Raw genomic sequence first — 12,728 nt, 5'->3', positions numbered from 1 at the left:
TGTAGCAATATAGACAAAGATACTGAGTGATTCAGTTGTCTCTTTTTAAATTTAGAGTGCAAATACAGAGATACATACATGGCTCTCGACTCCTAGTTTTGTTTTTCTTTGAGTATCACAGCACATTTTCAAACTCAGTAACACCCTGAAAGCACAAACGTTACTAAATAAAAATATATACACTCACCAAAAGGATTATTAGGAACACCCTACCAAGACCGCGTTTGACCCCCTTTCGCCTTCAGAACTGCCTTAATTCTTCGTGGCATTGATTCAACAAGGTGCTGGAAGCATTCTTTAGAAACGTTGGCCCATATTGATAGGATAGCATCTTGCAGTTGATGGCGATTTGTGGGTGCACATCCAGGGTACGAATCTCCTGTTCCACCACATCCCAAAGATGTTCTATTGGGTTGAGATCTGGTGACTGTGGGGGCCATTTTAGTACAGTGAACTAATTGTCATGTTCAAGAAACCAATTTGAAATGACTTGAGCTTCGTGACATGGTGCATTATCCTGCTGGAAGTAGCCATCAGAGGATGGGTACATGGTGGTCATAAAGGAATGGACATGGTCAGAAACGATGCTCAGGTAGGCTGTGTCATTTAAACAATGCCCAATTGGTACTAAGGGGCCTAAAGTGTGTCAAGAAAACATCCCCCACACCATTACACCACCACCAGTAGCCTGCCCAGTGGTAACAAGGCATGACGGATCCATGTTCTCATTCTGTTTACGCCAAATTCTTACTCTACCATCTAAATGTCTCAACAGACATCGAGACTCATCAGACCAGGCAACATTTTTACAATCTTCAACTGTCCAATTTTGGTGAGCTTGTGCAAATTGTAGCCTCATTTTCCTATTTTTAGTGGAGATGAGTGGTACCCGGTGGGGTCTTCTGCTGGTGTAGTCCATCCGCCTCAAGGATGTGTGTGTTGTGGCTTCACAAATGCTTTGCTGCATACCGCGGTTGTAACAAGTGGTTATTTGAGTCAAAGTTAAACTTCTATCAGCTGGACTCAGTCGGCCCATTCTCCTCTGACCTCTAGCATCAACAAGGCATTTTTGCCCACAGGACTGCAGCATCCTGGATGTTTTTCCTTTTTCAGACCATTCTTTGTAAACCCTAGAAATGGTTATGTGTGAAAATCCCAGTAACTGAGCAGATTGTGAAATACTCAGACCAGCCCGTCTGGCACCAACAACCGTGCCACGCTCAAAGTTGCTTAGATCACCTTTTATTTCCGATTCTGACATTCAGTTTGGAGTTCAGGAGATTGTCTAGACCTGGACGACACCCCTAAATGCATTGAAGCAGCTGCTATGTGATTGGTTGATTAGATAATTGCATTAACGAGAAATCTTACAGGTGTTCCTAATAATCTTTAAGGTGAGTGTATACAGTATACATATAAGAAAATAACAATGTATGCAAATGAATTGATAGCAGTCCTTTTTGCAGTCCATCCTAATTTGTTTTACCTGTTTATAACACAAAATCAATGTCCTTTCAACTGATTACCTGCTTCAAGCAATCTCTTTCCTCTTGTTTCAATTACAACAAATTAGTGCCTGATGGAGTACCAAACAAGAAGGAAATGATTGAAATCCTTTGGAAACCCTGTTTTCTCTTCAGCAGTCACACAACTTATCATCATTCAGGAGGCTGCTCACGTGAAACCACCGGGAACCCGTCTTCTGTTGCAGGCGGAGGAGCTGATTGATTGTTCAGATGCACTTTTGATATATTTGGCACAGTCTACGCTTGCTTCACAATAATGAGCGGAGCAAAGCAGTGGCTGGGGTTCATCTGTAATTTTTCACTAACCAAACTTATCTGCTTCTCTTCTCTATATCTCTGCATCTGTATGCGTGTATGCGTGCGAAGGCTGTGTGTGTGTGATATGGACAGACTCGGACGAAATGAATTCATTGGAGAGGTGAGAGTGGCTCTGAAGAAACTGAAAGAGGGCGAGAACAAGCGCTACTATATGGGCCTAGAGAGAATTGCACAGGTAGGTATAGTGTGTGCGTGTGCATGCACGTATGTGTGTGTGTGCATACCAAATGGGTTTCTGTGGACATACAGTATATACTGTATCAAGATGTGTCCTATTTCCATTGTGCGTGTTTGCCTGGGGGCTATCAGTCATCAATTTCAAATACTGCATTATAATGTGTTACAGATATTCACCTGGAGGCTCTGTGGGCTATAACCATGATGTGTCTCTTTCTCATTTCAGAATAAAGAAGCTAACAATCAAATGGTGGAGCAGGGAACGGTCGTGGCAGAGGAGGAGGTAAAACTATCATCAGCTTTATCAAAATTTATCTTATTACCACTTTCAAGTAAAACATGGCTCACTGTAATTTGTCTATATCTGATACATTTTCTTATCGTTTCAGCATTTGTAATCAATCCTCTATTTTCACCATCTCCAAAGTTTAATTAGTCTTTTTTTTTTTATCAGTATATATGTCTGAGGCATGAAATGAATAGACTGCTGTGATCTTTCTGATGTGGTCTTTCCCCTTCTGGTGGTCCTTATCTAATTTCTCTTCATGATTTTAGAGACAGAGGCTAATAGCTTTTGGTCTCTGATTAGACTCAGTTTATGGTTCAACTTAGAGATAAAAGAAGGGGTGAGAGGAGCCAGTGTCATTTTGCCAGGCTCAGTAAAGTCATTCATTACAAGCTTTAATTTTAATACCCCTGTTGCTCATACATACAAAACACTATATCCTAGGTAGTGAAAATGCTGCAGCCGATCACAATTCTTTTAATTCAATTTTTGTTTTATTTGTGTTGCTTTGAGTGAAAAGCGTTTTGAGAAACTTTATTGACCCTGCTGCAGGATTCCCCACTGTGTTTTGAAGAGGGAAACGTCCGGTTGAAAACAGGTGCCGTGTCTGACACACTGTTGTTCTTTGTGTCCCCAGCGTGGCCGCATCCTGGTGTCACTGTGTTATAACACAGAGAAGGGCTGCCTGCTGGTTGGGATCATACGATGTGCCCATCTGGCGGCCATGGACTCTAACGGCTACTCTGACCCCTTCGTCAAAATGTAAGTCATGTCTGATATTCATGCTCATATGAAGCTCTTTTGGATTAGCAATTCCCATTCAAGGGCAGTGTTTTTTGGAAAGACTTCCTCCTGGTTTGTTGACCCTAAGTTCCAGGGACTTTTTAGTTCTTGAAACATCTTAAAGTAACTAAAAGGTTCCTTCAGCCCATTGTTTTCTGTGTTTACGCTGCAGTCTAAAAACCTGTGAAGATTAGGCAAATTAGTTCACTGACTTCAAAAAGCAACATGACGGGACGAGGGCTGCTGGTGGTCGCAGGAGGGAACACACTGCAGCCTGCAGATTAGTGTCCCTGGCCGTTTCATCTAAAAAAAACAATTGAATCAACAAAAACAACAACATAGATTTTTTTTCTCAATGTGCTTTAGAACATAACTGCTGTGAAACAATAAGAAAATAACTTTAATTGATTTCATTCAAAGCACTGCTTCTCTCTCTCTCTCTCTCTCTCTCTCTCTCTCTCTCTCTCTCTCTCTCTCTCTCTCTCTCTCTCTCTCTCTTGCTCGATCACTGAGACACATGTCCGCCAGCAGTTTAGTATGGCTGCTGCCTCGCGCAAATCTCTTTCTCTCTCTTTCTCTTTGTCTTTTTTTTATGAGTTTGAAAGCCAACAGCAAAGCCTTCTATTTACTTTTAATTTTATCAAACAAAAATATATTAGGGTATTCTGGGCTATTGAAACAATTGTTAGTTGTGGCCCTAGACTTATTGTGCCAATCGTAGTGTACTGCCATTCTGTCAGACTGAGCACTTCTCTCAGCCAATGCGAGGCTTTTAAAAGTGTCTTTCGATCACAGAGCTGAGGAAAGGCAAAGTGTCACTGCACACCTGAGCCAACCTGCCTGTAAGGCATGGGTAGTGACAGATAAAACCCACACAGCTCAATCTCTGATCTGCCTGATGCACTTAAATACCAACAGTGCAGGGAGTGAGAGAGCTCCCACACAGGACAACCAATCCTGTAACCAACACCACCTCCAGTAGTAGGAGGCTTCGAGGCATAACGAGCTGCAGGTTGTTGACATTGCTTCTAAAAGAAGTTTTAACAGCTCAAAAGTAGCTTTTAGTTTCTTCAGCTGAGCCAAAATAGTGTGATTGGAATACAGTTATTAAAGGTTGCCGTGCACAACCGTATGACATGTTGTTTGATCTCAAGTTGTGCACTTTGGCTCCTCTGTAGATTAGATTACATGTATTGTCACAGAACTATACGTCCAGCTTTACATGAAGAACTGGCTGACCTAATGCACAGTGAATGGAAAACATATTTGTTGAGCATGAAATGAAAAAGCGCTCTAGCATAGGAAGTAAGATTTGTCCGCCGGACATGGAGGAGGAAGTAGTGTGATGTTATAATGCTACAAAGTCTGCAGAGGGATGTAGGGGTGGTTGGGAGGGACAATAACATGTCAGAATTTAACACAAGAGGATGCTGTTTATTTCCTATTGACATTCAACATTGGTTTCTTTTAGCCATGACCATGTTAGTCCACAAGCTTAAAGGGGTGATAGAATGATTATATAGGGTATTTTACACTGTTCCTTAAGGTCTCCTAATAGGGTATGTAACATTGGTTGGGCTGAAAATTGCCCGAATGCTATTTTATTAGGCCCTTAACTACCCTGTGAATATGGCTCTATTTGGAACATGAGCCTTTCTTCCAAATATGGTATGCTCATGAATATTTAGATGAGCTGCGCGCTGATTGGTTTGAGCGAACCACATAGAAACACATTGGAGACAAGACAGCAAGTCTCATATTTCAGAAACTGCAAAGTTATACATTGTTTGGCGGGCTATTTTGTTATTAAATTCACTTCTGAGACTTTTTAAGCGAGAAATCAACTATATAAAGCTCAAATATGGGCCGTTTTACGAAAATTGATGGCTAATTGCAAATTTGTTATGACGTAGCTAGAGTAGCTATATTTACAGTTTCAATTTCATCACGCCACTTATATAACATCTACCCCAAGGTCTTATAAAGCTAACAATGGTGTCTGATTTCAATTTAATACATTTTTGTGAACTATAGGGGTTTCGTTAGCTGCTTCTGTCCCTTCAATCCTATGTGTACAGATCGCGGCTAGTTAGCTTCATTTTCGGCGTAATTAGAGTATATTTACAGTTTGAATTTCGTCATGCCACTTATATAACATACCCCAAGGTCTTATAAAGCTAACAATGGTGACCGATTTCAATTTAATGCATTTTTGTGAATTTCAGCGGAATTCTGAGAGGAGGCTAGCTAGCTCTCATTCATAGAGCTCTATCCAGCCGCAGGCTCTATCAATGAGACTCGCGGACAAGAGGCGTTTATTTCCCCGATCATTTGTTTAAATAACTCAACACATTATAATTACACACATTATAAGATTAACTGGAACCTGTGGTAAGAGATTGCTGGCGTAACAAGCTCGCTGACCGTGCTCTCACTCACACCGGCCATTTAGCAGGAAGAGGGGAGCTGCAGGCCCTGGAGCTCTGTCCAAAAAAAAAAAAAATTGTGACTTTGCGCAGGTATGGAGTGCCGTGGGCTGCCAGCCGTGACGGAGCTCCATCTACCTCACAGCAGGCCGGGGTCTGTGAAGGGAGGCAGGCCGGGCGGTAACGCAGCAACACAGGCAGCACCGGCAGCTGAACTCCAACAAACAGTCGGACAAAAATTTGCAATTAGACATCAATTTTCGTAAATCGGCCCATATTTGACCTCTACATAGTTGATTTCTCGCTTAAAAAAAGTCTCAGAAATTAATTTAGTGGTAAAATAGCAGATGAACAATGTATACAATTTCTGAGATCTGCGCGACATATTCAGATGACTAAGCTGACCTCAGATCAGTGGTGTAGCCTATGTAAATGTTTGGGCATGACAAAGATAGAGACTAGAGCCAAATGAGGCGGCTCGTTGAGATTTGCCCGTTTTCAGAGGCAGTTTCAAATTGTGAGATTTGCAGAGGAAAGAGGTGTCAATGGGATTTTGAGGTTCTATGTATGTCCTAGTTACCCACTAAACTATCATTATTCAACTATGACAAGGTGAAATCGGTTTTGCATTCTATCACCCCTTTAAACACATGGTTATTATTGAAAGTAAGGGTGACCCTTAATAGTTGACTATTCGACGATTCGATCTAAGGAGCCTGATTTGACTGCCAATCTCACAGTCCAATCGTCACAGTGGAAGGGAAATGTGGTTATGGAACAAAGGATCATTCCATCAGGGCTGTATGGGGGTGAATTGCTTGCTTTCTCCCAATAATTCATGATATATAGCCTATTTTAGAATACATTTATACTTACATAAGAACATAGCGCGAGCAAAGTGCTAAATATTAATTGAATTGAATGAACAATTCTCTGTCACAATCTGCAAAGGGAGGCATGTAAAAACAACTGTCTTTCAGCTTTCTCGCTCTTGTTGACTGTCCCTGTCATTCCCCTTCTGTGTGGATGGCTATAATGGGGGGAAATTGAATTTAGGCATGGAAAAAATGCAAGTCAATGTCCCAAATAAGAATATGGATCAATCGGGGGAAAAAAACATGATTTGACGATCAGTTAACGATAGGCAAGACTTAACCAATCAGATTTGACGTAATGTAAATTCTTAGTCAGGGACACCCTTAATTGTAATCATGATGACGAAGGTACCCTAAACTTAACAGAGTAGTCATTTTAACCCAAACCATGACATTTCCAAATGGTTGGCGGTTTGATCCCACTCCTGTCCTTGGGCAAGACACTGAATCCCAAATTGCTCCCGACGATCAAATTGTGAATCATTTTGGATAAAATTGTTTAATAAATGTATATTTCAAAACCTAAGCACATTGTTTTTGTGGTTAAGCCTAATCAAACCTTAACCATTGTTGTGTTGGATCAGACAGAGCTTGTGTGTGTGTGTGTGTGTGTGTGTGTGTGTGTGTGTGTGTGTGTGTGTGTGTGTGTGTGTGTGTGTGTGTGTGTTCTAGAGGGCATGGATGAACGACATATTGTGTAGTTTAATGTAGAGGACTTTCTGTAGATGGAAGACGGGAGAGTTTGGTCTGAATGAGAGGGACAGCTACAATTACTGTATTGAAAAACATTTTCATCCAATGGTGTTTTCAGTCGGTTGTATAAGTGGGAAATATTGAGCAAAACTTTTTTGACACTCACCCACACTATTGGGATTTTGAAGGTCTTCTGAAGTTTGAGAGATAAAAAGTGAAAAAAAAACAGTCAGAAAGCTCATGTCTCAGACACACACACACACACACCTAGATGTATTTCTTTTTTCTCTCCGAGGTATCGACTTGTTCCTCTACTTTAACGCATTGTGCTTTATAGTTCTTTGTTGCACAATGTTTTTTAATACACCAAAAAATTACATATCCACCTAGGGTATCCAGCTCTTCCCATTCGTTCCGTTTCCTTTGCTGGCATAGGTGAATTACGTCTCTAGAGTATACTGAGTGATTAAGTCGACATAGGAGTAAGGAATTAATTTGCTTAGCTAGCTTTGTGGCTTACTTCACTGTCAGAGCAGTGATATCCTGCAGCTGTAACACCAGCAATCCTCTTGAGGAATCTGTAACTAAAGCTGATCTTGATGCCTGTCTCTCTTTATCTGTGTGTGTGTGTGTGTGTGTGTGTGTGTGTGTGTGTGTGTGTGTGTGTGTGTGTGTGTGTGTGTGTGTGTGTGTGTGTGTGTGTGTGTGTGTGTGTGTGTGTGTGTGTGTGTGTGTGTGTGTGTGTGTGTGTGTGTGTGTGTGTGTGTGTGTGTGTGTCCATGCATTTGCCCAGAGGGATTTTCCAATTGGTCTTTTTTCACAACCTGCCTTTAGAAGCCATTCAAGTGACACAAGGTCAGAATTATTGCAGAACTAATTTGTCTTTCATTTAAAAGGACATATTAGCATAGACTAAATTAGTTGACATCCTTCAGAAGGACCCACATTCCTCTCCCCTGCTATTCACACATTACCTAAAATGTTTAAAGAATAAATTATTCTGTCAGAAAAAAAGACGTGAAGGCAGAAAAAAAGTGCAAAACATGTCAGATATTTCCTGCTGACCAAGCACACTGCTAAGCTTCACAGTTTTGTTCTCTCTCTCTTTCTCTTTTTTTTTCCCTCTGAATGCGTGTGTGAAGTGAAAATCATGACTCCTTTCTGCAGCAGGCATATATTTAGCACCTCTTTCCAATTGTCATTCATGTTTCTATCACTTTTTTTGTTGTTTTTGCATCTCAGTGTTCTCAGTGTAGCTTTGGTTCCTGTTTTTAACACCAGCTCCCTCTCCCTCATCTCTCTCTCCCTGTCACTTCTATATTTTTGTTGTTTCTTTCTCTCATTCACAGGGTTGCTCTCACTTTTCTGCTTGTCTCTATCTCACCTAAACTTGCTGTCATGATGGTTTTAGGTACCAAAGGCGTGACCCTGGCACTTGTCAAGTTGTCATATGATTAAGTGATGAGGGTTCAATGACATAAAGGGCTAAAGACAGACGATAGATAATGTAATGTAATTGTATGGTTACAGTTGTTGTGATGGTACGCACCAAATGTGATGCCTGCTTTTTCCCTTTCATTTGCACATTAAAAAAACAGCATAAAACAAAATAAAATACTCATTCTTGCACGGGGCTGTGGATTTTGTCATGCATCTTTTACAGTGTTGTCACGCTAAGAAGGGATTTATTCACAGCCAGTATGGACAGGAGAAATATTTACAGTGACTCTATCTCTACATATAGGTATGGGAGTGTTGGTTTAATGAAATACAGACTTAAAAATATAGCTTAAAATAAAAAGAATTATACAAAGACATACAACAACAAAAAAGACAGCATGTAATGTAATACAAGTGAGCTAATGACTGTAGAATGGGATGGTTACATGAAGACAGCATAGTTACAGGAGGTGACAACAAAAACATTAACACCAGCAGAAAATACAACCTTTGTAAATCTAAGTTTGAAGTTTTGTCGAGACTGTGGCAGATGTTTTGAAGCTGCTGTTGTGTAGTTGCTTCACTAGATTTGAGAATGCTATGGCTGGGTGTTCCTGTTATTTTGTCCACCTTTTTTATATGTCATTCTTAACAAAAGTTGTCCTTACTTGTCCATACTGCGGCAGCAAATGTAATTTGCAGCCAGGGTCAGTCTAGCAACTCTCTGATGGCTTGCGAGCTGGAAAAACCAAATTCTGGTCAGGCCAATCACATCGTGTGTAGAGTCGGTGGGCGGGCTTAACATAACGACGCCAGAGTTGCGACTATTCCGTGTGAATTCACCTTATATACTGTCTATGGAATTCACTGCTACTTGAAAACAAAGAAGATGGCTGCTGCTGCTGGAGAACAGCGGTCTTTCAAACTGGCTTTGGTCGCGACTCTGGAAGACTTGGAGTTAAGCACTGAAGTCATTCTTACAAAAGGAAGATATGTTCAGAGTTTTGCTGACTGGATACGGTAAAAGTTTAATCTAACCAGCGTTGCTCTGGTTGGCTATGAGTGCAGAGGGAATTTGAAAGACCGTTTATCCCGCCCCTCTGATTGAGCCCTGCCAATGGTGAGTTCCCAACTTAATACATCCATGGTTCCCAGACCCAACATCTTGATGTGGGTCTGGCTTGTCAGGCTACCATACTGCTCCATATGAGAAAAACAAACAAAAAAAAGTGTGGAACAGTAGTTAAACATCATCATTATCATAAAGAAGAACACCAGTCCCTGTTAACCTGATCAGTCAGTGGAGGTTTGTGACACGTGGCTAGGTGTATAGAACAGAAATATATGGTTAGTTTATTGTATTTAGCTGTGAACGACCTACTTTTTAAAGAAGCAGCCAACAAAAACTGAAAGGGATAATCCCCCCCCCCCCCCCCCCTATCTCTTTGGGCCAGCCTTCCATGTTATGAATTATTCTTCACATTAAATTTCCTACAGTAATTTGGGCATAGTTTGGTTGCTGCTGTACAGAATATTTTTATTTATGCCATCATTATTATGAATGTCGCTGTCAAATGATGTTTTGTTATTCTGGAAATTGGAATCCCGCGTCTGAGTGGCCTCGGAGCCGTATGTAAAATGTGATTTGGCACAGCTCATTCTGAGATGTCCCCCGGGCTCTCACATCACTCTCTCACATGCTGCAGGTCAAATAGAGGCTTTGTTTGGCCGCCTCTCTCTATGGATTTCTTTCTTTCTTCTCATTTCTTTTCTTGTGAAGGTAGTCCGCCAATTGTATAAGCACCAGGTATTTTATTGCTGATTAGCTCATGGAGAAAAAGACCTTTTTAAAATACAATAAACACCTAACCGAGCCTGTGACTATAGTGATATGAAGCTGTTTGGTAACATGTCATAAACTGAACAACACTATAATTAAGGATTATTAGTATTATGCACAAAATCATTTCAGAAGTCTCCTTGTCCTTCCAGAGGGCATTTCACCAAAGAGGCGAAACAGCTGTTGAGAATACTCATGAAAGATGGGTGCTGACAGAAAGGCTTCATGCTAATTATAATGTACTTTGCACAAATTTGGCCACTGGACCTTGTGATTATTTGCCCCAAATAGCCAATGTCCTTATTTTTCACAATGTTAAACTTAAAAGGGACCTACAGTATCATGCTCATTTTCAGGTTCATACTTGTATTTTGGGTCACTACTAGAACATGTTTACATGCTTTGATGTTCAAACATTTTTTCTTATACTGCCCAAAGCTGCTGCACCTGTATTCACCCTCTGTCTGAGACACTCTGTTGTTGTTGTCTGTTTTGCTCAGAAGGATTAATGTTACATGCATTTATGTCGTTATTTGAAGCTTTGGCCATGTTTAATATCCGACCTTGTAACATTATGTATGCCAAAAGTTTTAATTGCGATTAATCACATGATTTCCCTAATTAATCGCGATTAATCGCATTGTTATATATATATATATATATATATATATATATATATATATATATATATATATATATATATAAAAAGTATATATATAAATAAAACTGCCCACAAAATCCTGAGCCATAATTATAACATTAAAACTGTAACTCTGAGGTAATTATGGTTACCCAGTGATGTCCAGTTGTCCCCAGTGAGAGCAACAGCGGGTGCATGTTGTAAAGTTGTTGTTTTTTCAGTTCTCTCCTTTTCATACAACTTGTGTATTCTTCTTGTGATTGTGCGTATTGAGGGAATCTCATACCTGCCGTCATTTGTTGCGATTCTCAGAATGTTTCTCAGACCGATGTCCTCCACAACACTAAGCAGTCTGTAGCTATCCACTTCGCTATGGCATTTGTTAGCTTCTCTTGCCTTTGTTTATCTATACTTCTCCCACACGCTGTATCTAATGTAGTCTGCTGACGCGCCACTGTTTCGTTGAATGATTTGCTGGTATCAACTGTGTGTATTTTGTGTAACTAATATATATTATTGTTAGAACTGTAGTGTAGCCATCATGTGATCCCTCAGATTGGCCAGTTAACCCCCCTAGAGTAGGTGTGGAATCTGGGGAATTGCTGTAAACATCTAGACAAACTTTGATATTGAGGCTCCTTCGGTTAATCCTGGCTAAGCCCGAACCAAGAGTGTGTTAATAAATTATGACTTACAGTAAACCATGTGTGTTTGCATCTAGTTGTCAACTAGGAAAAAGTATTGCAAAACAGAAGTGTCCTTGTTAATTACAGCTCCAGCCCAATCATTTCATATAATGAAAAATGACATTTTCATCACGGAGAACATACAGTGATGAAAATGTCTTTGTGCCACCTTTCTTTATTTATCAATTCCTCCTCCTGTTCCTTCCTCACCTCCATCCTTCACTCGCTCTGATTCTGGCTCTGCGGTGACAACCCCAAGCCCATCTCATGCATCAGCTGTCAGGCCAGGATTCGTCACTGGCGGGGGGCTGGAAGAGTGAGATATCTCACCGCCTGAACATCTTGACTTGGAATTTATGCTGATGATGACTCCCATTGCCCTTTAGCGATCCTTCTGTTGCCTCTTTTCTGGAGCGCAGTCCTCCGACATCGGCATGATTACGATCTTGCTGTGGTCTACTGTCTCTTTCTGTTTCTCATTCACTCTCTCACTCTCTCACTGTCCCCGTCTTTGTTCAAAAGACTTCTGGGTCACCATTACCCCAGAAAGAGATTTTGCAAACTCTGGCTCCCTTTGTTTCTGCCATTCAGCAAAGTTCACTATCACAACAGGGCAAAAGATTTTTTTTAAAAAGAGGAACAGATTAATTGCTTTAATCTCAGCAATAATGATTGTTCTGGCTTTGTTTAAAAGGTAAAATGCATGTAAGGTTCTCTATTGTGCAAACAGCACATCTAAATCGCTATCTATGTTTTAAATATCAATCCTCTCATCCAGGGATGGACTGGGGCTAAAAAACAGCCCTGGACTTTCTCCCAAATAGACCCATCATCCGGCCATTCGCCCCTAGACGTGCGCAACAGACACTAGCCAGGATGTCCTGATACTATGCCTCAATACTGTAGCCTTGTAGCCTATCAGACAAGGTATTCACAGCAAGTAACCTCTCAAAACCAATGAGGATAACTGGGGTTGTGTTTATTAATGAAGCCTCAGCCTTCAAATAAAAACACTTTCAGAGATAAAGTAGGCTACTT

The 12,728-nt window shown here is 40.7% G+C and overlaps 1 protein-coding gene across 1 annotated transcript in view; it reads left to right on the top strand.

Annotated features, from left to right (window-relative positions):
* LOC114571961 (double C2-like domain-containing protein beta) overlaps positions 1 to 12,728 on the top strand; it is a 70,859-nt gene that overhangs the window by 50,232 nt on the left and 7,899 nt on the right. Inside the window, 3 exon segments of the mRNA XM_075447456.1 lie at positions 1,893 to 2,019; positions 2,248 to 2,304; positions 2,945 to 3,069. Coding sequence (XP_075303571.1) covers positions 1,893 to 2,019; positions 2,248 to 2,304; positions 2,945 to 3,069 — 309 coding nt within the window.

Source organism: Perca flavescens, chromosome 2 (genome assembly GCF_004354835.1).
Source record: "Perca flavescens isolate YP-PL-M2 chromosome 2, PFLA_1.0, whole genome shotgun sequence".
NCBI classification, from domain to species: Eukaryota; Metazoa; Chordata; class Actinopteri; order Perciformes; family Percidae; genus Perca; species Perca flavescens.
The sequence above is the reverse complement of the archived record's forward strand: the minus strand, read 5'-3'. Positions and strand labels throughout refer to the sequence as shown.